Source organism: Numida meleagris, chromosome 2 (genome assembly GCF_002078875.1).
Source record: "Numida meleagris isolate 19003 breed g44 Domestic line chromosome 2, NumMel1.0, whole genome shotgun sequence".
Taxonomy (NCBI): Eukaryota; Metazoa; Chordata; class Aves; order Galliformes; family Numididae; genus Numida; species Numida meleagris.
The window spans coordinates 12828270-12854462 of record NC_034410.1 but is presented as its reverse complement, the minus strand read 5'-3'; the positions used below and the strand labels follow the sequence as shown (position 1 = coordinate 12854462).

The following is a 26193-nucleotide window of genomic DNA, read 5'->3' as shown; positions in this document are numbered from 1 at the left end:
GCTGTTATGTGCAGTATTACTGCACATAAATGACATGTTTGGAAATACAAAATCTGAATACTTACAACATGAAAATCAGGTTCAAATAAAACAATTGAAAAAATATCACTCACTACCTAGATCCATGCTTTTGGATTTTCGTGTTTTAACAAACTCCAACTGACTGGCATCTGAAAACTGCTTTGTACGCTTTTCTGACATGCTCTGGCGTCCAAAACCCTCTCGCTGGAAGGCAAGCACTGGATCAACATCTGGACTAAGAGTGCTGTAGGAAGGGAAAAAAAACCATGCGAACATTTATCAAGATCACACAACCTTTCACTTTGCAGAGAAAAGCATTTATTTAGCATGTGACTTCTACCAATAGTAAAGTACACATTTTTAGATAAACCACTTAAAGTAGTCACACACATGATGAATTTGTTTCACTGCATCAAGCAATTCTAGTTAAAGAGAATCAAGAATTTTACTTATAAGTTTAATAAAAGGTATACATATCTGGTGCAAAGCTAAGCATATACTATCAGAATATACAAACCCAATATGGGAATAATTTGATAGAGAAAGAAAACAATTTCTTTTTCTTAATGATAAACCAATATATTCTCTTAATAACAAATGTTAAGATTTTTCTTTGTCACAAAATGGTTTTTTTTGTAAAACATAAAATCTGTCGTGCCTGAAGCCCACAGAGAATTACCAAAGTTCCTCATTTAAAAACCCTCATAGCATTTTGTGATTTTAACCTGGCTATGACATACAAATATATTTTTTACTCAAATATGTTTTTTACTGCTCCATTACAGAGCAAGTATTTATCACAATGGTTCCACCACTAAGCTGGACTCAGGGTTTTTATCCGCTTCATAGAATCATCAAATCATAGAATGGCTTGGGTTGGAAGGGACCTTAAAGATCATACAGTTCCAACCCCCAACCATCATTCTTCAAGTCTGTCTTCTGCACAATTCTTACATGACCTTGGCTGAATTAGTCAGGTCTATAGCGAACAGCAATGAGAGTTTCATCATGCCTCATCAGAAGATTTTTGAAGATAGATTTAATAATATTGATCCAGTGTTGGAAGAATCATGAATGGAACAATGAAAAAAATTAGTTTGGTGTGCACATTAAATCCTAAGCTTGCCATGTGTCACAATTCCCGTACCACATGTTGAAAAAGAAAAAAAAAGAAAAAACAAAAAGAAAGAATTCAAGAACCGGTGCAGGATCATTTACTGCTAATAGATCAGCTGAAAGGAAATTCACACGTGGGTCTTCTCACTCCCAGAAAAAGGGAAGAGCCTGAAGGCAAGCCCAAAAAATAGATTTCTACTTCAGCTGGCAGAAAAAGAAATCTAAACTATAAAATACTGGGAAAAACAAAACAAAACAAACAAACAAACAAAAAAACAAGTACTGTGTGCCACCATTATCTATCCAGCAGGAAAAAGATCCCTCAAAATTCCTTCCTCTGAATGTTATAACGTTTCAAGACAAAAAAGCTAACTACATTGTCACTGTTGTACAAAATATTATATATATACACACGTTACTATTCAATATGTTTCAAAAGAATTATTTTCTATTTCAAGGGTTAGTTATAAGACACAATTCATACCTAGTGAGAAACAGGTAAATAGCAAGTTTCTGCAGAACATGACTTATACTTTTAAATAATATAATGTGAAAATGTTGATGTATGCAATGTAATATAATGTATAGAAGCATTTTTGAACAAGAAACACCTAGGTATTAGACACAAAAATGAAGAAAAGTAAGGAAATGTGTTCAGAAGCATAAAGTACTATAAAAGATGAAAATCACTATCCACATTACTAGACAGAGTAGAAGAAATTTGGTCTAGAAGTGTCAGATTTACAAATAATAAGATACGTGCATGTGACGAGCATGTATTACTTAAGTGAGAGCAGGATCAGAGCTTATATGAATAAAGTCAATGTCAAGTGCCTTTTGACTTTAATGTTTCTGGCTCTGGCTCATAATGTTTTACATTTAATTGCAGCAACTATTTCAGAGATGTCTGCACAATTTAGCAACGTTTTGAAGCATATGCTTAAAGGCTCTGATGAATCAGAGCCTGAACCAAAAAATAACTATTTAGTCCTCACATTCAGTCCCACAAAATAGGGAAAAAATTATCTCCACATGATAGAAAGATAAAACAGATGAGGCCAATATATACTTCCAGCCTTTACAGCAGTGCAACATTGTAGCTGAATACGAACCACCAAAGTCTGAAAACGTTCTGGGAGTGACTCAACTCAACACCTTTCATAATCAGATCATAAATGACTTTCCCAAGGCCACACAGGAGTTTATGCTCACTACTAGTCAGCTCTGTCTCTGAAGGCTAGAAAAATGTGGTTTTACTAAGGGAAAATTTGCTCTAGCAACATCTGTTTATGCAGCTCACGTTAGTTAAAGATGACCAGCTCCATCTTGCTGAACAAAACGTATCATGAGGCCTTTCCTTCAGAAGGGGTGAATTTCTAACACTATTTGCTTTGGCTGCATGCTCCTTCTTTTCATATGAAGCTGCTTTGATCAGCATACGTAAAGCTTCTAATAAAGTCAAATATCATTTTCATATAAAAACAGTCTGCACATATATATTCATTTGAAGCCCTGAGAACATAAACTCCAAAGTTAAATAAAACTTGGAACGGGCACTGCAGGTCACATAGAGAATGGTGTGGTCTGACGCAGCATCAGCAATTGCAAATTCTGGAGACCAGATCCAAATGTTTCTACTGCCACTATGTTTAAGGGCTATCTTTCTGTTCTTTCTGCTGCCCTTATCTGCACTTATCACATCTATCTTCCACACAGATTTATTATGACTTTATGTTTGTGCAGTATTCTGAATATGAGAGGTGTTAATTAGCACAAAAAAAATTGGTTACTCTCTGACATCATAAAATCTCATATGATTTTAGACTACAAATATCAGAGTTGTATGTAGCGTCATCAGTTTTCACATCCTGGTTGATGAATGACCCACAGATGTGTTTGAATAATTATGGAACACGCAGATCACAGGAGTTTAAATACACACATGTTGCCCAAAAGTATTCAAAAGCCATACTAAAGAGACGTCACTGGAAAAGCCAGTGAGCATGGAGGAGTAACTAATACCACTGAAAATGCCTCGTTTTAATATTTTTCAACTACATTAACTGAAGACAGAAGGTGAATTTAATGCAAGTCATTAAGCAATGCCAAATACAATTTACTATTTTCTAGCATACTTAACAAATAAGGTCTCTGGAATGACAGCTGATCCTTAAAAGAATGTAACCGTCTTCTGACCCTCAATGTTATTAAAATTCCACTTATTAATCCTGTCTTATTGCCCCTTTGTTTTCATAACATTTTCATCAAGGATTAGGGAGATATTGTCAGGCTGGAAAAGCTTACATTTTCTTCCGTGATTCAGAACAGCTGCCATTCTTGTTTGGATAACCCTTCATCCATATTCTTAGTTTTACCCTTTGTGCCTTCCAGCAAAATCATACAATGCACCTTCATTTTACAAGTCTTCCTTCATCCATTAGCAGCAGGAAATTAATGCAACAATCCACTTCTACTGCTATTTACTTTTATACAAATAGAATTTATCATATAGCAAGGTGCAGTACTCATCTACTCTTTTTAACTGCAATTGTATCAGAAGACCTTTTCAATTTCTTATCAAGATCCAGCTTTAAAGGTTTTGAGCATGATCAATTCAGCAATATCTAATTCCTGTTTTCTTTAGTGTGACTCTCCTTTTTTAAAGAAGTCTATGAAGAGCAAAATACACTGCAGAAATAAATGTAAAAGCATATGTAGGTTTCAAACAGACTCTTACTTCATGCTATATTTTTTTATTCAGATAAAAAAATTCCCTCATCAGTAAGCCCCTATGTGCAGTCTTGAATACTTAAATTCTACTTAAACATCTCAGATTTTCAGCTATAAAAACTTTTACAAAAGTAAGATGGACTTTTCAAGGGCCCAAACTGCAGGTATGACTTGTCCAAGAGAAGAGTTGCAACATCAAAAAAGGCAAATGAGGATGCAAAAAAGTAGCTTTTTATACAATCATTAAAACTGTGCTTAAAAATACAGAGCTTAATTCCTGGACATAAGATCAAATAAACTAACATAAACCAAAGAAGAAGCTGACAGGCACATACCAGCTGGCAGGTGCTATTGCTGTTTTATTAAGATATTGCTGACACATTCTTAACAGGCTTGAGAAACAAGAGAAATAGGAAAATTCGTATACTTCACACCATTTGTGGTAATTATCTAGCTTTAAGTAGTGGCAGTGTACAGAGGTGGGCTTTTATTTTGCTATTGCTATAGATAATTACAGGACTTGCAAATTAAATTTTAGATCTGTATTAATTGTACTTAGCAATAAACAGTATATCTTTGCCAGGAACATAAGCAAGTCAATAATGGAATTCAGTGCACTTCTCATTAAGAGTCTTATGTTAAAATGTGTGTAAGTGTAATTAGAGAGTCAACTTAAGATGCAAGGAAATTACTTTTATCATAGGTAAAACATTTTCACGTTTTAAATGTGAAATTATTGTAGCACACTGCCTTTGCATGACACAAATATTGTTATGATATGAAAGGTATCCCTTCATGCTTATTAAAGAAGACTTGACTAGTTCTTGTAGCACAACCGTTAACACTAATTGGCAAAACAAAGAGCTGCCTTGACTTCTAAGCAGATTTTAAAATTGCTGTATGTTATTGGGAAAGTCAAGAAAGTATACAGAAGTATTACAAGCCTCCTGAATATATATTGGAATATGAAAATTAAATCTATCTTTTACAGACCTAGAAATATTTACAGTGAGAATTATAAATTAAATTTTCCAGTAGTTACTATTTTTTCATCTTTCATAAATTTAGCATAGGTAGCTAAATTTGTTCTAGCTCACAAATCTGCCTAGAGACAGTACAAAACTCCAATTTGAATTAAGAAGTCTAACAATCTATGTGTATAGACTTTCTTCCAAAAACAGGGGCAATTTAAGTATGAAAACAGTGAAACGTGATGAAAATCTAAATGTGAAAGGAAAAAAAAAGTCATATTAGTAGTAACCAAAAAGTAAACTAAAGAAAAAGACAACTGCAGTCATCTATTTTTTCCTTCCACTAAGCCATGCCTTACCAGTCTGTCGACTCATTAATCGCAGCTTTAGCCCATCCACCAGCATCAACAGTGCCAAACCCAACATCGTCATGGGAACTGGATGAGGACTGGTCAGAGAGGTGCGGAGGGAGTACAGACAGCCTGTCATCTTCAATAATGACAGTGTCATCTTGGGGCATGTTCACTGTTGGAGAAAGCTGATATTTACCTGAACAATAAAGGGAAAAAATGGAAATGAAAAGTGAATAATGGCAGAGAATAATATATAAACACAATCCTACTGATAAGAGCAACACCACAGATAATAAAATTAGCTATGCTTCACTTTCTATAGATGGTCCTATGCAGAGGTCTGAAAAGTAATATACGCTGCTTGTACCTGCAAATCTATTGCAAGAAGTCAGTAATCTTCTCTTGCATCAAACACTTCTGAGGAAATGAAAGGAATGTGCCCATAAATATTATAAAACCACTACCACCAGTTGCTTTTATAGTGATCAATATATACACCATTATATTTTCCAGTATTTCAATGTATTTTGATGCATAAGACTGTAGTACAGTTTTCAAGCTGCTGAATACAAAGTAGAAGCAACTTTTGAACCTATAGAAAACTGTCACCCAAACAGACTAAATTGCTATGAAGAATGTCAAAAAGAGTAACATTTTCATCGCAATGCTTAGAACCATAATTACGGTTTAAACTGAATACATCAGTTTTTCAGGATATATGCATGAAATACAGAGTTGGGAGAATAAAGATTATATAATATTAATTTGGAAGATGATAGAAAATCTAGAATGATCACTATTTAAACTCTTAACTTCAAAAACAAACAGGTTATTTCTGTATTCAGAAACACTTTGCTAAATTTTTACCTAAGGAGAATAATGATTTGCAAATTAGAATTATAGAGTTACCGGAGATTATGGCAAATTGTTGTGTAATTCCTTCATACTAGGTGCATATAATTTTTTTCTGTGAAAGAATCTCTTTCAAAATATTCTTTGCTCCTGGATATTGATGCTTGACTTAAAAAGCTCTGCCATCTAAAATGTCTGGTCCTCATTCTCACACTACACACAGTGTTATTTCTAACGAATGATCATGACAGAACATTAATTTTACTACCAGATATGTATTGCTTTCTAAAACAATTAGTAAAATTGTCACATCTCATGATGAGAAAAGCACTAGCTTAATCAGCCATTGATCTGACAACAAACTGTCAATTATTCTAAGACTGTGAAGCACTGCAGTAATAACTCACAGCAAATATTCATACTTTATTTTCACTACAGATAGGGAAAAGTTGTAAGACTGCACAGAATTAGTGGGAGATGTCCCCCCAGTCTGTTTGCTCCTCCTTCTTCCTCCTCCTTGCTTTGTTTTTTTCTGGAAACATTTTGGTTATTGTTACCACTTTTGCATGCAATTATGGAGGGGGAAAAACAAAACTAAACTAAACAACATCATCAACAACAAATTTAAAGAATAAGTGGTTAATTACTACACAGATAGCTAAGATCATCACTGCACCAGAGAATACATTTTGTGCAGTTTTCCGAAGAGAGAAAAACTGCCTTCAAAAGAGATCTTTGAAAAAGGTGAAAGTGATGACAGTGCCTGGAAGGAAAAGGTCCTGCATGACAAACATCTCATCACTGTCAACCTGAAATGAATGTGTTCAGTTTGCATAACGGCTGCTTCTTTGCCCAGCAATAGCTTCTTTGATGGACAGGTTAATGTTTAGCCTGGTGATGTACTTCTTTTCAAACACAATGTCTACAAGATTGTTAACTCTGTAGTTAATAATGTCTCCAAAGAATTGATTGAGAAAAGGTATAACCTTATGGCATCCTGTAGATTGAACTTCCCGTTTGAGAGGCTACAGTAATTCAGTAACATTTTTAACTTTTCACTACCCTTCTTTACATCTGACAAGGGTGAAGAGTGACATTTTAATAGTTGCCTTGGAATTAAGCAGAAAACCCATCTGACATGCCTGTGCTTTTCACTGTAGATGAAGCTAAAAGCAGGTGAAAGGCTTTACCTCCAGCAGATGGTTCAACATACCTCAGCAAAAGGCTCAATATGTCCTTTGTAGAGAGGTTAGCTGAAGTGGATATAAAATACCCCTGGAGAAAGCAACTCCACAAATGTTGTGAGAAACATTACAAAGGAACTTCAAAGAAACTTCAAACCTAGTAATCATCAGTATATTTGACTGATCTACAAAACCGAGACTTTACTCAAGCTGCCTACAAACCTCTCCAAGACAATAATTTTCTCTTGGGCTAGAAAAGTGCTATTAAATTTAGAATCTGAATATACTTCAAGTCCAGTTTTGCATATATTAGTTCATCTTCAGTGAGGTAATCTGTAATAATATGTAGTACTTTGTACAGTGTAATAAGGAAGGAAAATTCTTCCTTTCAAGTATGTCTCACCCCAGGACAATGAGGCTCAGATTTCTTGTACCAGTTACCAATCTAAACAAGTGTAGCCTAAGGACCCTACCAAAGTATGGGGTAAGAAAGGTTCCCATCCATTTGCTCAGAAAAAGAAGTCTCTAAGCTCCAATACTGAGTGGCTGGTCTCCAGGTCTGTGAGAACTTAACAAGGAAAATCACGTCAAACAGCAATGCTTTAAACCTCACCATAGTTTGGATGTGAATTAAGCCACAAACATAAAGTAATTTAAACAAATAAACAAGCCACCAAAGCAAAACAACAACATGTATAGTCTATAAAATGATCAACAAGCTTACTCACATTGAAACCAACCAGCTTCCAAAAGGTCATTTTAAATCTTAAAAATTCATCAAGTTTCATTAATGTAAGAATAATTTGGCTTTGACTACACTGCACTGGGAAGACCAACTCATCTGCCCTGGTTCTTGTGTTTTTACTACTGCCTTACCTTTAAAGAAAGGCCTCAGAAATCTGTACAGTATCCTTACAATATGTTTAAAACCAAATATTACTTTATGAGTGATACTCATGAGCATTTTGATCTTGAATCTGTGGGATTATAATCTGTGGGATTCAGATCAATGCTATGCTTCAAGCTTCTCCAACCAGTACAGATGAAAATAAATAAATTCTGTCAGTCATTGCCCCTAGACTTAAAACACTTAAGAAGAAAATGAAAAATGTGTTGGGAACCTCAAGTTGAGAATTAATTTCTACAACTACAGAAAACAAGACAATAATAATAGAAATAATAAAAAGAAAACAGTGATGGTGATAATTATAATAGAGATAAGACTTCCTAGAGGAAGGTTACAAAGAATTGTCCAATGAGAAATTAGAACTTCTCCAGATCTTCACTTATTTATTGTTCACTAACAGCTTATTTATTCCCAGCAATATAGTGAGCTATGGCAAAATTTCCTGCAGATAGTTTCATCATTTAATATTCCCAGTTAAATAAGGGTGAGATTGGGAATACATGCATGAGAACATCTAAGGACTAAATGTCTCCACAATATCTAGGCTTTGGATCTCAAGAGAGCGCTCAGAACTGTCAAGACTACTGTAGTAGAATATCACCTTCAGCTCAGATTCCCAGCTGGGGAACTACAGTATGCCTGTAAAGGGTTATTTTCACTTCATTGACACAAACACTCATATCTCTAGCTAATTTTTCATTTTTTTTAGTGCTTCCTCCTGATTTCTATCCTGAAGATAGCAATTCTTTATGCAGAGAACAAAGTACTGCCTGTTGTGTAGTAACTATCAAATTTTACCAAGTTCTGGGGGATTCTTCAGGATGAAAAGTAGATTCAGTGCAAACCATTATTATTCCATGTACCCCCTGAAAAATAACTTCTGTTTAGTCACCACTAGCAACAAAACCCACTGTGCTCATGAAAAAGTATCAGAAATTGGATGAAAGAGATAAAAGAGTACTTTGTACTAAGTTGTTTGCTGAGTAAGAATAATTTATTAGAGAGCAGCTATGTATTCACACGTTGCAAAACACAGGAGCATAATGGATGATATACAAGAACAGTGTATCAGAAGAAAAGACTTGAATTTTTAATCAAAGAGACAAGCAGACTAGCACAACACAGTTACTGTTTTGAATGGACTACCACTGTGCAACCTGAACGTATTAAAATAAATAAATAAACCTAAGGGTTTATTAAAGCTATCTAACTCTTGGGAGAGAATACCTGCATTGTATAAATTCCTGAATACACAAAACCATTCTGTACGTATAGAGAATGTATTCCTTGGATACATAAGCAGGTATTTCCTCTCTTTATCAAAAAGATAAATATCAATCAGAAAAGTATAAGAAGACCTTCAATAGCTATAATCTTCTAGATAGATAGATCCTCATAAGAATCATCAGAAAAATTAAGATTCATGTCGTCTTTCTCCAGTAAGCAAATATTACTTGACGTAATTTAAATTGCATTCTAAAATTGATATTTTATTCCCACTCTCATAGCAAGGTTCTGACCAGTGGTTCTGCTGTCAGTTATGGATTGAAAGAGTAAAGGAAACTGTTTTAAATGCATTCCCTGAAAATTACATTATGTATATTTAAAAGAAACAAAACTCACCTAAAATTTTTGTTCAAACCTTCAGGAATAACTGCAAAGAGCAGGAATTTTCCAGACCTTAAAACTATCAATTTTGAGTGGTCTAAATTGGGAAGGAAAAAAACTTTAAAACCATTGATTTTACCAAGTAGCAAAAGAAGCAGAAAGCAGCCCTACCTCACACATGAAATTAAACTGGGACTTCCATGCCACAAGGTATCAAGAATACTAAAGTTTGCATAGTGCAGTCCATTGAGGGCTATGCAAAAATTCACCAAGTGATTCAGATGGTTCCTTAATACTAGGAGAGAACTCAAGGGAAAAAGCACTACAAAAAGTGGTATAAAAAGCACTTTTTTGTTGCTTTTCATTGTCAGAACTAGGCTGGAGAGGAGCAGACCTGTGTATTTAGACTGTTCTCAGAAGTAATCCTTGCTTCTAGGCCAATTTTCAAGAGAGGAGAAGAGCTTTTGGAGAGTGATGTAACAATCCATATACCTTCTCAAGAAAATAAAAGGAGTTCTGAGATTTTTCTCATTATAAATGTGAATTCCGGATGTTCAGTGGATAATGTTTGAGCCTCACAAACTTTAGCTACTCCAAAACAAACCACTTTGTAAATGTCTCTGCCAACAGGTAACAATATTGCTCTGTTGTACAGCGCTACAAGAAACCATGAGCACATTAGTATCACAAAAGACTGTAAACAATGTGCTTTTAATGTAGTGGTACTGATTCATACAGAAAGATTAGCATAATAGAAAACTGTCTGATCTCTGGAAGGTGAGTTTAAACATGACAGTTTTGCGAAGGAGCCGTGATTGCAGAGGAGAATTAACTAGTCCTGGCAAAACCAGTTTTCAGTTACACCAGAGCAGACCACATTTACTATGAGACTCAGGCATGATTTGACCTTCCACGTGCTACCACCTAAAGCATCAACGGATTTAAGTCACAACCTCCTTTAAACCAACTTCCAACATAGGTCCTGTTCTCTGAAAACAATGAAAAAGCAGTGATTCAGAGGAAATCAAAGCATCTATTTCAGGTTATAGAACTAAGACATAATGCAGGATGGATTTTTTTTCCCCTATCTATACATAGTAGAGGTATCCAGAAGCACTAGATTTTAAGAGCTTTGGAAAGATTTATGGTCTTCTGTAGGAACATACGTTATTGGCTACCAGTAAAGGAATGATACCAGACTGATGAACCGCCAGTTCGATTTGGCGTAGCAAGTCATGAGTTTCTTTGATGTGGCAGCAGTCTGCATTGTCTGAAGTATGTGTACACAGACTCTCTTGGGACTTCTTCTCCCATCACTGGACAAGGTGTTTAAGTGATAACTCCTTAATGCTTACAGGAGTTGGACTTGTAAATCCTCTGAAATACTGATGGGAAAAGCAGAGGATAGTGCTTTGCAAGTATTTTACCTAAAGCCCTGACACCACAAGAACTAGGTTTGTTTTAGGAAAAGTAGCACTAAGAATCATTATACTGCTCCTTAATTTTTTCAGCAGATACACATTTTTGGAAAAAAATGTTTTCTTTAATAGCCTGGGACTTTGAGTGAAAAAGTTTCATGCTTCCAGGATTCTCAGGTATACTGTCTTTCTCCAAAGTTCCATGAGATGTAATGCAATAGAATAGAACATGATTTATTTCTAATTACTGTTGCCCAAATGCACCAAAGTAGACAAAAGATCTAACTGATGAAATATCTTAAATAGCAAATTTGTAGATGCTCATGGAGTTTAGCAACTGTGTTTTTCTGCTACTGCAAAGAAACAACAAACTTCAAATTTAAAAGAATTTAAAAAATTAAAACAACAATCTTAAAGCACAGCATAGGTTATATACTAATTGTTGACTGGAAATTTTTCTAAAGCTGAAAGTCAACCCTAATCATTCCAAACTAAATTCACTTTTGAATCACATCAAGTTTGTAGCAGCAACTTCTACCGCAATCTGTGTGTCAAGCATACTAAAAAGAGTCAAAGACGTAATGGTCATTTGTTGTGTTCAAAACCTGCAACGCAAGGAAGCAGTGATAGCATCTTATATCGAGTGCTATTTTAATCAAACTGCTTTTTGTATTCTAAATTTGAAAATCCTTTCAAACTCATTCAATCTTTGTCAGTGAATCCAACCACTCCTGTGGTAAGAAAAGTCTTTATTACCTAGCTCTGTACACAGGAGGCTGAATTGCTGCAGAGCAACTGCATTAACCTCATTATCCACTGGGCCCATACAAATGGCATGGGATAGAACCTACAAAAGGGATGCTTAAAATTAGTTAAGAGGTTTTAAAATTAGTGTCCTGTGCAGCAAAAATTAAAACAAATTAATGAAATACCCTAATAAGCATAAATGGGTACAAGATTTCCTCGTTTATTTTTATGCTTCTGTATGACTAACACAGAGAAGAACAAATGCTGGAATTAATTATAAATTTGTTACAGAAAGTCACTGACTTTTCATCATAATGAAGACCCAACATGGAGACTAGGCCAACCAATAATTTCTTCTCCTAAATCAGACACTGAAAACCATGCTAGACTCTGCTATGATTTGTTCAAAGACCTGCAATGGGATAAGAAATTCACTTTACAAATCCATTTATAAAGGCTCTGGGGGGACCTTATAGTAGCCTTCCAGTACTTGATGGGGGCCTACAGGAAAGCTGATGAGGGACTTTTCATAAGGGCAGGTAGCAATAGGATGAGGGGTAATGGCTATAAACTGGAAGAGGGTAGATTTAGACTAGATCTTAGGAAGAAATTCTTCACTGTGAGGGTGGTGAGACACTTGGAACAGGTTGCCCAGTGAGGCTGTGGGTGCCCCCTCCTTGGAGGTATTCAAGGCCAGGCTGGATTTGGGTTTGAGCAACCTGGTCTAGAAGGAGGTGTCCCTGCCTGTACCAGGGAGACTGGAACTAGATGATCTTAAAGGTCCCTTCCAACCCAAACCATTCTATGATTCTATGATTTATTGAATTTTTTTCTCATGTTGCATATCCAGAAGACTTGCGTAGAACAATTTTAAGGCACATTTTAGGTTGGTCATGGCCATATTCCCTGACTCCCACATAAGTAGTGCATTAATCACTCTTCCATGGATCACAGAAAGGGTGAAAACAAGGCACATTTAGCAGAGCTCCTCTGACTCACCCATGATCCTGCTCAGTGCAGCATTCCTTGTAGGTGACTCGCTGAGCCCCTCGATCCCACTGTACAGGGAATGGGAAATCCTCCGCTCCCTGTCGTCCAGCAGTGTCTCTATGGGCAGCTCTGGCCCAGAGGGGCTCCCAGGTGACTCCAGCTGCACAGAGAGAGGAAAATTAGTGCTGAAAGTGTCTTTAGCAGCATGGGGGAACTATAACAACTTGCCTAAGGCCTAGACCTGTCTGGGCACCAAATGAGCTAGAACTTCTCTCCCTGGACAAATATAATTTGCAATGACAGCTCTGCTTAATGACCAACTTTGTAGGCCACTTTACACTGCGCCTCCTATGGTGCCCTGTCAAATTCCAAATCCTTCAGCGGAAAATTGGTGAAAAAAAAAACACATTGCATTTTGGTGTCTTTGTTGCAGAATTTCTCAAACAGACAGTTTGGGCTCTTTTCAGTATTAACGGCAGACAGCTGAGCCATCTTTCCCTTATTGACAGCCTGTCAGAACAAGAATTCTGTCAGGGCGCAGAGCGAGAACTCCACTTGGAATTGGGCTGCTGGTGCTTTTTGAAGTGGTGCAATTTGCTTTCAAATGTAATCATCACGGAAACCCCCATGAAACTCCACCACACATATTAGCAACCAATACACAAACACTCACACCTTTTGTAGTTAGGAGAAAAATTACAGAATGAAAGAAAAATCAGGTTTCATGTTAACTTTTAATGTATATTTTTTTCTACTCATGATGAGTACCCTGCCATTCCTGTCCGCAGAGTACAAGGATCTCATGTGCTTCTTTCAGCCTGATCCCTGGCATTGCTGCAGCAATCTGCCAGAGCCATGAAGGTCACCAGGGGCAAGGGCTTTGGCTGCTCTCCACCAGAGCAGCCAGGTCTGGGCCCACCAGGACATCCAGGCAGACCCTCTGTGCTGTGCAAATGCCATGGAAGTAGGTGGTGGAGGAAGGGATGGAGATAGGCTGCTTGGCCATGTGCACAGAGGAGAACTTTGCATGCATGGCCTTTTCCCCTTCCCAGAGCCTTCCATCAGAAGGCTCCTCCATGTGACTTCCCAGTTCAATCTTTGTTTGCAGAACCTGATCATCCTATATTTTCCTGTACATGCCTCTCCGATTTTTCAGCAATAGAGGAAAAATTATCTTTTCCCCAGAGAGTCACAGAGATCTCAGTGGAAAACAGAACCCATGTGCAGCAAAGAAAGAAAACAATCTGACATCATCTAGCTGGGTTTAGAGACCCCATTAGCTAAGGGCACTGCCAGTGCAACTCCTCAGAGCAAGGCGAGCAAACATCAACCAGCTGACAGGCCCAGCTTGATTCTCAGTGACCAGCAACCAGCTGAGGGGATGAAAGGCCTCTCACTCCATCACCTGGCCCTCCCGATCTAGCCTCCTGCCTGCAGAGCTCTGAGCTCACCTGAGCTCTAGCACCCTTCTGCTGACTTGGTAATACCATATGAGCTTCACTGAGAGCATTAAACCAACTAAGTGGCACAAACTGCATCCAGCTCTACTAAAAAGTAACTAATCCAAAAACAGGTAAGTTTTGCACAGTAATCGTACAAACTTACACATCAAATCATTACCTGTTTTCACCAACACACCATTTACTATTGATGTGCAAAGTTAAATTTTAAGAACAATATGCCTACACAAATCTCACAGCATATATTTTATGCGTGCTGAAATACAGCAGGGACTGCAAGATACTGAGCACACAGTAAACTCTTTGAAGCCACTGGGAGCACTTATTTCACTGGACTGGTCTCTAAATGAGCACAAGAGGAGTGGTTCATAGTTTCCTGAATTATAATAACAAGAAACATGTTTATTATGCTGCTTTTTTTTTTCCCTCAAACAGCTGCCCATTATTAATCACTCTACCCACATTTCTCAGAAGACTAAGAAAAGTATGCCACGAAAGATTTCTAAAAATCTGCTTGCAGGGCTGAAAAGCACTCAGCAACAGCCTTTGCAGCAGTGGCTTTGAAGTCAGCCCGATGGACGAACAATTTTTGACATTTGGCTGCTGGCGTGTGGCCAGGTGCATTGAGGGTTTGGAGATTTCCAAAATGCCGCATTCTTGAGTCGCCGAGACCACAATCGAAGGTCGCAGAGTCTGTAAAAATTATTATTTCTGTTCAAAGCCATCATCTGTTTAATATAAATGAGATATTTAATGAAGTTCCAAATTGTAGACTTATCTTCCCCCGTTTGATAAGCACTGGGGAGATTTACTGCATCAGAGGGTCAACACAATTACAATTGGAGGCACATCAAGCTGCAGGAGAATAATAAACTTCCAGTGCAAGTGAATTAGACTCAATAAGGTTTAAATTGTGAAATGAGGATTTGTTTTATTAGTTTTTTTAAATTGCAGATCACAACTGACAGCTTTACTGAAAAGTGAATTAAACAATATTTGTAGCTTCTGTTATAAAGAAATCTAAGGCAAATTCAAAAAGAGAAGAAATGCTAAACTTTGAAACACTGGGAAAAAAACAACAGAAACATTTTACTGCTTGAGAGCTTAAATTTGCATGTAGATATATTAAATGGTAAACTAACCTTTATTTCACTGTCTTTAAACAAAGCATCAGAATATAAACTGCTTTGGGATTTATTCTCCCCGTGCTATATTGATGTAACAAGTGTCCAGCTTCTCGTGAGCCGTATCACATGGTCTTTTCTCATGTGACAACCCATCAAATTTCAAACTCATTTGTAGGAAAGCCTTAAGAGATTTTTAGAAAGACACCCTCAATAAAAGATCCCAGAATCAGAGAAATATGTAGAAATTTACACCTGATAGAGTAGACACAGGATAATGCAAACAAGAGCACTGTGTTCAAATGGCTGTGTTTTGTAAAGTAAATCAAGTATTTTACCATTTTCAGGAGGAAAACTTTTCCCATTTCTAATTAGCATCACAAAAAGATGTGTTCAAACAAAGGTATAGACAGCCAACTACAAAAAAAATTTTTACAAAAGATACAATGCCTTTCATAAAATAACAAAAATCAGACAGGAATTACACAAGTGACATGCACCAAAAAAATCTTTTCCTTGCACTGCCAACAGAAAGCCTATGTAAGAAAAAAAACAAAAAACACATTTAATTTGGAAACTGCTGTGGGCAAGACAAAGAGATCAACAATCCAAAGTAAGATTACAGCTGAAATAAAGAGCTGCTCCTTCTAAAGCATTTCTTATAACGGCCTTGAATTACACATTCTACCTTCTTTCCTTAGCTGATATTAGTGTTAGTCAGTATCATTTAATTTAACTGATAACGATTTGATAATATGAACAAAGATGTATGAATCCCTGACCTTCATTAAAGGCTTGGTTATGAAACAAGTCAGGCAACAAACTCACCCCTAACAGTTTTTATCAGTAGCCATCCCTAGCAGCAGCACTGCTTGGTACAAGAGTTCAGAGTCAGGGACTAGTTGAGGTTGGACAGATCCTCTGGAAACTGTCTAGTCCAACCTCTTGTTCCAAGCTATGCTCAGGGACAGCAGGTTGCCCTGGGCCTTTTTCAGCTGGGTTCTGAATACCTCCAAGGATGGAGACTCCACAAACTCTCTGAGCAACCTGTGCCAGTGCTAGGTCGCTCTTCCAATAGAAGAGAGGTTTAAACAGTTTTCAGTTTGTACCCTTAGCCTTTTATCCTGGCACTGGGTACCACCAAGAAGAGCATAGATTAGACTTCTTTACTCCCCCTATCATGGATTTATAGACAGTAATAAGATCCCCCCTAACCTCCTCGTCTCCAGGCTGAATAGAGAGGTTTTTTCCTCTGGGTCCTAGCATTTATCAGTAATAAATGATCATGTTAGTCAAAATACAAGAAAACCTTACATACTACAGATTGCCTGTAGTCCTTTTCTTTCTGGTCTCTTAAAATAAAAATGGAAATAACATTCTTTTTCTCCTTTTTTTTTTTTTTCAAATAAAAAAGGTCTTCGCCCTGGCCTTTTGTCATTCAGATAAGAACCAGCTGTTAGCTAAAGCACTATCTGTACTAACTAGCCCAGCTGCTGCTTATCTAGATGATAAAAGGACTACTAATGCAGTCCCTTTTACTTAAACACCACCATCCATTCTATCTGAAGTTATGCACATAAATATGAAAAAAAGTTTACATGCAAGAACATTGCCAAAATATTCAAAGCATAAACAGTTTTTTTTAATAAACAATAATTGTACACTCTTTTTCCAGGGTACTGAAGCTCTTTCTGTCACACAGAATTGTTCTTTGGGCTTTCTTTATCCTTTCTTGTCTGTGTACTATGGCTAATATGATATACAAAATGCTTGAACTTTCCTTTTCAACAGATAATTTTACAATACTACTAACCAATATTAACTATGGTTGGGATCCCACTTTAGGGAGAAAATTGCAAGATGGGAAAATGTAGGTAATAGCCAGTAAGAGATCAGTTTTGACTTGTATGAACAAAAATGAATTATTAAATGTAAATTTAATTAGCACAGTATTTCTAAGAATTGTTGCATTCTTGTTCCTATAAAGCTAAAAGGCAAGCACAGGACAAAAAGTGCAGCTTTGCAAAATGTAGTTAGATGGTGAGTTACTGAGGAGGAACCTGGGTCAAACTTGAGCTTGTAAGCTGACAGCAAGGATAGTAAATGGTTAAAAGAGACAAAAAGTAATTCATAGTAAATGGACACAGATTCAGCAGAATGGAAGACACAATGACATGATGCAATAAATGAACATATTTATACTTCCCTCGCTATTATTTTTCAATAATAATTCTCTGGAATTCAGATGCCAAAAAGACTGCTAGAATACTTTAACCTGACAGTTAACAAACACTGTATTAGAAGCTCAAGTAAAGTGTGCCACAATTTTAAAAAAACACCAAAACAGCCCAAGAAATTAAGAGAGAGAATAACAATTTTAAGCAGCACCCTTCATAAGATACTCAGACTGAAGACAAAATGTTCTCCAGGGACATCAGGCACGTACCCAGGGAATCAATGGGACCGCTCAACAGCAAATGAGTGAAAGGGATTCTGAAGGATAAATCTGTAGTAGGGAAGTTCAGTGATTTCTTTGCATCTGACAATATTGTCAAAGATACAGGGGAGATTTCTATACCTGACCCCAATCTTTGTAGCAAATGAGACAAAGAACCAAGGTCAACCAGAAGAAAACACCCAGGAAACATTAGACAAAATGGGTAGGTGAGAAGTTAACAAGTCACCCAGGTTGGACGGCATTCTCCCAGGAGCCCTGAAAGAACTCAAATGTAAAACTGCATAACTGCTGGCCAAAATGTCCAACATACTATTAAGAATGGCCATGGTGCCCAAGAACTGGTGGTTGCCCATGCACCTAAAGCAGATTTTGGGAACTACAGATCCACCTTCAGGATGAAATGGTGGGACCTACAATAAAGAGTAAAATCATTGAGCATGGCTGACACAAGTTTGTGAGGAGGCGGCACTGCTTTTTCAGAGGAAATCCTGCCTCACTGACATGCTGGAGTTGCACAAAGATGCCAGTAAGCTCTCCAAGCTCTCTCAGGCAATAAAACAGACATAATACATTTGCATTTTCCAAAAGCCTTTCCCACAGCTTCATATCAAAGCCTTTAAAGAAAGTAATTTTTCACGGAACTGGACTAGGTTTTCATTTTCTGAATCAAAATCTGGCTAAAGGATTGGAAACACAAATCAGTCTTCAGGATGGAGAAGAGTCAGCTGTAGATTCCCCCAGCGTTCCAGGCTGGGAACAGCTTTGGCTGATGAGCAGCTTAATCAATGACCTGGAGAAGGGACTGAACAGTGAAATCAGTGTTTGAAGAAGATACTGAAGTCTTTTTGATAGTTAAATGAACTCCAGAAGGACTTCACAAAACTAATCTAGTAAGGAAAAACAAATAAACAAACATAGTATATCAATTTCAAAGTAAGTGAGTAATGCATTAAAGGAAAAAAATGATGCTGAATGTTTTATACTGAAAAGAATAGATGTTTGCTTGTTTCCTTTTTTTTTCCTTTTCTTTTTATAACGAAACCACTCACTTGAATGGTCTCTCACACTAATCTACCAATTTACTTAAGCAGTTGATAAGGTGATGAGGTCCTTATACGGTCTGGATTCATTTCTCCAATTTAAGATACAGTCCTTTTTCAACGTATGAACAGACATACACAAAAAAAATTGGAGATCTGCAAATCGTTTGCAAATCTTTTTTTTTCAGGCAGGTTTGGCCTGACATTAATTCTGTCAAAAAGGTGAGACAGACAAGAAAAACCCTTGAAATCTCCCATTTTGAGGAAAATGGTGATGTGCTCTCTCATAATGGCAGACAAGTGCTGACTGCGTGTGACAGGAACAGAGTGCCTCTAAGCAATCTGTGCCTCTAAGCTGTCCAGGTTGAAGGACTGAAAAGAGCAGGATTCCGAAAGTAACAATTAGCTTTATTTTCTTGAATCAGCACATACTGCCAGCAGCTGCACTCATCTGGCTGACAGTCATGCCTACGCGCTGCGTACGCATTATGGTGATACAGCCAGCAGCTGTTTGCCCATACAGGCTAATTGTCATAATATCACTAATTAACTGAACACACTACAAGGAGTTCCAAGTGCTTCCCCTTAAATCTTTGGCTCCTCAGTAATTAAAAAAATATCAACCATGAGTTAAAGATTCAAAAAGCTGATGGCCACATCCTGTGAAAACTGACCTGTTACATATTGGCCATATGTGTTTATCAAGTCAACACTATTGTTATTCTTCCTTTTTTTTGCTGCTGTCCACACAACTCTGGAACTTAACTTATAGTCTCTCACCCTATATAGGAAAGTTTAAGTGTCAACCCACAATGCTAATCACAGAGGGATAGGCTGGAAGTTGTAAACATAGATATGAACAGATTTGAAAGGGAGTGGATGGAACCTTAGATATATCCAAATCCCATGTTAAATGCTAGAAAAATATTTTTGTTACACTAATCTAACAACATCCATCACATACTCACTGGGTGATTTGTTCTGGAGTGGCTGAGATATTAAATAAAGACTTGTAACTTTTATAATAGTGCAGTTTACAGAGGGAACTATTTTACTGTGCTCTATGTAGATGCAATGCAGACGAGAAAAATTCTAATCCACAGCCTTAGCTTGGAGTTCATTCATAACTACCACTCATTCTGTTCTCTTATCAATATTTACTACAAGATAATTCACTTGAAAACCCAGACAGGTTATACTCTGTCTCCTGGTGAGTCAATGAAAACCCTTTTGAAAGGCAACCCTTCAGTTCACTAAAACCACAACAACATAAAAATGCTTTTTACCTTCTGGGAAGTTTGTGGTCTCTTTTGAGTTTACAGTTATGTCAGAACTGATGATGTAAATGATCTCCTCGCTACTTCTCTGAAGACAAGATAATATGGTTATGGTGTTTATGCATGCTTTCATTGTTACAATAATTGCTTTGGAAGTCTGTAGCATGAGAACTGGTGAAGCAGCAAGAGAATAATGCTGGCACAAAAAGGGAGTATCAGAGGCTACATTCTGAAATAGTTTCTCAAGCTAAGTAAAGTGTGGAAGCTTAAAGAAGACTTTCTGACCCAAAAAAGCAGCTCCCCTGCAGCAGAAGGGAGGTGGCTGTCCCCGCCTTTCTCAGCCAGCATCCGGGGACTGAGCCATCCTCCTTTCTAGACAAGAATCAAACTACAAAAGGATTCAAGGACACCTGAAATTTTTTGGTCTGAACAGAAACACAAAGGGACGGTGTTCTGCAGAGCTACACTGTCAAACCAACTCTCCCTTCCTCACAATGCTTAGGGCTGATTATGAAAATGAACATTAAAAATAAAAGAACTTACTATTCATGCAACTTTCTTAAAATCCATCTCAGACTCTCTTTTACTCAAGAGAAAAGATGAGTTGCCCATCTCTCTCAAAAGAACTTGGGTTCGTTTTGCAAATGCAAAACAAATACTGGACTTGAAATGTCACTGGGGAAAAAGGCAAGCAGGGCATTCTTTTATTTTTCTTTTCTTTTTTTTTTTTCCTGCTGTTTTTAACAGACAGACAGCAAATGTTTTTATCATCCAGACGCTGAACATAATTCTTTCTTGCACTGGCATCATCACCCCTTGTACAGATTCCACAAGCTAAATTCCCCCCTGGAGATGCTTGGGGCTGCTCCATGGCTCAGCAAGGAACTCCAGGAGGCAGAGGCCTGACCTTGGGCTGTGGTGCGGCACTGACCATGTCACCGGAATGGAATGGAATAAACAATTCTGTCGACAAAGCACTAAAGGGAATATAATCGGGCTCCGTTCCACTTAACTGTGGTTCTGCAAGACTAACGAGAGTATAAGCTATTTATTTTTGTCAGGCACATGGGTACATAAAATCCTGAATCAACACAGGAAAGAAATCAATTGAATAGGATCTTTACTGTTGTTATTTTAGGGTGACACTTTTGAAGAACCAAAAGAGAGGCAAAACCATATGAAATACCAGGGAAAATAAAAGAGTTGTGTAAATGTAAAGACTTCTTTTTGTCTTTGAGAAAAGCAAGTAAAACCCTTTTCTCAAGAACAAGCTAGTGAAATGCGTGACAGGGTCTGCCTGTATGATGCTTTTCCTCCTAACCTACAGCTCCTGAATTTGCTTCCAGAAAGATGTCATGTTTTTGGATTTTTCTCCTGATATTAAAACTCTTCACAAAGACTGTACACTAATCTGGTAGCAGTTACAGGAATATTCCATTAGAACACCACAAGTACCAGAGTGTCTAAGAAATCAAAACTGCTGAACTAAGTGCAATTTAGACAGACATGGCCGATATGTGATGCTCCATGGGAAAGCTACCATCACTACAAGCCTCAGCCACACAGTGCTGCTCTCCAGCAGGGTCTCAGTCTACACATCCATTATTTGGGGGCTAAAATACCTGAATACCATGCTCATATATGGTATTCATGTAATATACATAAATAATATTAACATAGTTTATCAATCTTATATAAACATAATAATATCTGAAGTTTAAATCCATACAATTCCTAAAAAAAGGAATTAGGGTTTAATTGCCAAACAGCAAGAAAAATTTCTCTCTTCGCTTTTCATTTCACTGAAGTCTGGGCCTGCAAGGCTTTCAGAAAACATTCTTCAATACTGCCAGCTCAGCAGGTAGTTTTATGTCCATGCAGCTTGTGCTTTCAGCATATTAAATTATGCAAACAGTATTTACATTGTACTTCCCTTGGCTGAATGAGATGACAGCAAGTATTCCTAAGAATAAATGGCTACCAAAAAATTATTTAATAGAGATGATCACTGTACCAATAATTGCACATCAATGCTTTCCCAATCATGATGGTTCATCTCGCTATCTTATAAAGGTGTTAGGAAATGCACAAAACCCACTAAGGCGGGCACAGACACAGTTTCCTACCCTTCTGCTGATATGGACCCATCTCAGAGTATCTAAATCTGATTCTAACATCACTTCCTTCATTCAGAGCACAACTACTATAAGCTATGCCACTTTTGCCAAATGATTTCTGCAAAATAGTTAAGTAAATGTCAAACAGATGTAGGGCAGCAAATTATTCTTAATGTGAATGATCAGCAATACTAACGGATTTAAGGAGCTGGATTTGCTCCATTGTGTTTACAAATACTGCCTAGATACATTTATTCTAGAAGACTTTCATTAAGATTAGAAAGAACGCTTTCCATGTCCTTTCTAGAAAAAAAAATCTAAACACAGAAATAGACTAAAATATTTCTTCCTATGTACAAACATAGAAAATACAGCTGAAATTGGCTTGAAATAAGAAACAGTCTCCAAACGAGAGAGTCTGCACCCTCTGGAGTTCAGAATTCTTGCTAACACAGGACATTACCAAATATTAAAAGGTCAGAATTCTTTCAACACCAGGTGAGAAACCAGCGTGCATACAAGCTGGTTTTTCAGCAGTGTGTGTATATGTATTAAAGCTATGTATAAGCACTCAGTCAGGAAAAGCTTAATACTTTTAGAGAAACTAGTGTCTTTTTCAAACAAGGAAGCTATTTTTCAAATAAGAAGTTATGAACTGAAATTCTTTGAAGATCGATTTTATACATTAAAAAGTAAACCCTGCCCTTTCCCCCTAGGAAGGATCTGCAATACTAAACCTATTTGTGCACATCATCTTTGAAGGATGATGCTCAAGGAAAAAAAAAATCCAGATAAGACCTTACTGGTGTTAGCAAGAGTGAAAGAATGACTTTTAGCTGTCTTAAGAACAGATGTCTCCCTGATCTGCCATTCAGCCACATCTTATTTAACTCAGTGCATTTCTCTAATGCATCAAAATCATTTTGAAGTCTAACTCAGTCCTACACAGCATCTGCAGCCTTTCTCAGTATCATATGTCTGCATATTTCTACTAGATAACATTGTTTACATTAATCTAGAAGATAAAACTAATACAAATCACAAAAACATTTCAAAACATCAACACATTAACACAGCACTGGAGAATACCAAAGCTGCAAATAATATCCGAAAAAGAATCACCACCGAGCCCTGACCTCAGCATTCTGTACTTCCCTGCAATGAAGGCCAAGACACAACAATTTGAAAATCAGAAATAACAGAATTATTTGCATCTAGTTTGAAGAATCTTTAAATTGAATTTTTAATTGCTTAGATAAAATGTAGTAATGAAATATTTAAGCTCTACTCTTCATTAAAAAAATTCAAAGTGACAAAGAAGCAAGTCAATTGACACTAAGTCTATAAATGAAAGATTCAATAGACCTGCATTAAAACCTTCAAAGAACAAAAATCACATAAGCAGTGGGATCCAATTACAAAATCAATATAGTTTTATTCAGTGTTTCCTGTTATTCATTGATGAAAATACTCAAAAGAAAAACTTTATTGATCTGGTAATAAGGTTAACATGTCTAACACTGAAATTTAGATCATTTTGTAATTCTCTCTTTCTTTAGCTCCCCAAATATTCTTTTCCTAGTATCAGAAGAAAGAGCACATCACGTATAAAGAGAAATAACTCAGAAGTTAAAAATTCCAACTCCAGTATCAGAAGTGTATTACCTCATTGCATTTACTTATTCGCCTTGCCACAATAAGCTGAATCATTCCTCGTTTGTTTCCTTCAGTGGACATGGATCTTCTTAAAGTTTCCATAGCATCTTGATTTGTTTTGCCCAGTAATGATTCTCCATTTACTGCTATTAGTTGATCGTTCACTCGAAGCCTGCCATCCTAGAAAAGCAAAGATTATCTCCAGTCACACAAAACGCACTATGAACGAAGTGTCTCTGACGGAGACAGGGAAAAAATGAAAAACAATCAAACAAGTACACTAAGCCCTAATAGTTTACAGCCAAGTGGACACTGATGCAATACCTTCCATTGACATTGCTGTAGGAAATGTCTATTCCAATCATTTATAGATTTGCACTTCAACCTATTACCACAATCTGTTTGAATAAATAGAATTATAATTAAACTGTACCAGAGATCACTTGTGTCCTCCCTAGAATCTTTACAGGCTGTTTAAATCATCCAATACATAAACAGGACTTTTTGTAGAAATCTAAATGTTGCCTCCAATGGCATAATGCAAAAATGCTAGCTAAAGAGCAATCTCATTCTTGGACGTGTGGTTATCTACAAAATAGCCTAATTATGGAAAACAGAGGAAGACAAAGCACACAGATGTTCTTTCTTACCTTGGACGCCGCTCCACCATTAATAATGGACTTGACGAAGATTCCTAAATCGGCATGGTTTTCTTTTGACCGATTCCCTTTGACACTCACACCAAGTCCAGCTGATCCAGAGTCATTAAGTGGAACTTCAAATGTCAGGAATTCCCTGGTGCCATCAGGTGTGAGAACAAGCTCTTCTTCTTCTGCTTTCTGTCAGGAAGATTAACACGGGATTACAGAAGAGCATTTCTCCTCAGGAATTCTCTTCCTTCTGCAGCGATTAGCATTTAAAAAAATGCTTTCAACTACAATGACACAATATTTTCCACAGTAATCATTTGAAGAAACATGCACAAATAGTGTATATTCAATCACCTCCAGCTGATGCCTAGAATCAGAAATATCTTATGTTTGTGTCTAAGTGCTTCTCTGTCTAGTAAAATAATTGAATTGTATGTCATTACTGAATGTGTCATTAATGCCAATACACATAAACTATCTCATTAGCAAAAAAAAGCCATATCTGAAATATTTTCTGATTTGACTACTTACAGTATTTTTAAAATATCATCATAATCTGTGGTATCTGTGATTCATGGGGAGAAACTACTTGCAAGAAAATTAAATTCAAAAATTATACAGTCCCATCATTTTGTTTAAAACTAGCTGTATTAGGAAAAACAGAAAACTACACAGCTGAGATCTGAACAGCACATCTCTGCTATTGCCAGGCTTAGCATCAAATCCAGTTCAGTGTGCCAATTTGCCCATCTTTCCTGGCTCTTCCTTTCTCCTCTGTCATTCTACCCACATCTTTGGTTCTTTGCTGCCCTCCACACTGTTTTAGCTTTGCTAGGACAATTCCAGATTTTGAACACCTGGAATTATAATCACAGCGTAGCCAGTGCCACTGGCAAGGAGCTGCTCAGGACACCCCAGTGCCCCCAAAAGCCATGAAGAGAAGGTGAGTGCCTTCTCGCTTCACCTCCTGCCAAACTCAGGGTGGCCCAGCAAATGCCTTCGGGATGGGTTGGAGCAGGGTCCCGGGAAGCCCCAGAAGAGCAGTGGCACTTGTGCGAGCAGCAGGTGTGGACACAGTGCTCAGGACAGATGATGGAGAGCCCAAGTGTGCTGTTCTTTTCTCACTCATGTAAAGAAGCAAAAGTAAGAGAACGTCCACCAGAATGTCCAGTAGTCAGTAGCTCTTCTCTGGAAGAATTAGTCTGTCCAATATTTTCACATTCTTGGCAAATAAGATTTACTAAAATCACCTCTCTTTTTGACTCTGATTTTATACCCATTTTTCCCATGTCACTCTCATCTCTTTGCAAATCTCATTCCTGTTTCTCTCTACTTTCAGATAGCTGAAGCAGGAGAGGATGCACCACAAGTTAACTTTTGCTTGCTGAGCCATCTCTGTCTCTAAGATCTGAGGAAATGCAAAGCTGACAGGCTCTTCTGAAATCCAAACACAGACTACTGCAGAGATGGATGTGAAAGCCATGTGGAGTACAGCAGACTGAGATTATCAGTTT

General features: G+C 37.2%; 1 protein-coding gene across 1 annotated transcript in view; it reads right to left on the bottom strand.

The window, feature by feature from the left end:
- PARD3 (par-3 family cell polarity regulator) overlaps positions 1–26193 on the bottom strand; it is a 435432-nt gene that overhangs the window by 154778 nt on the left and 254461 nt on the right. The window contains exons 14-18 of the mRNA XM_021389241.1: positions 24680–24868; positions 24039–24209; positions 12907–13057; positions 5198–5387; positions 117–265 (exon numbers count right to left, since the gene is read on the bottom strand). Of these exons, the coding sequence (XP_021244916.1) occupies positions 117–265; positions 5198–5387; positions 12907–13057; positions 24039–24209; positions 24680–24868 (850 nt within the window). The remainder of the gene's footprint in view (positions 1–116; positions 266–5197; positions 5388–12906; positions 13058–24038; positions 24210–24679; positions 24869–26193) is intronic.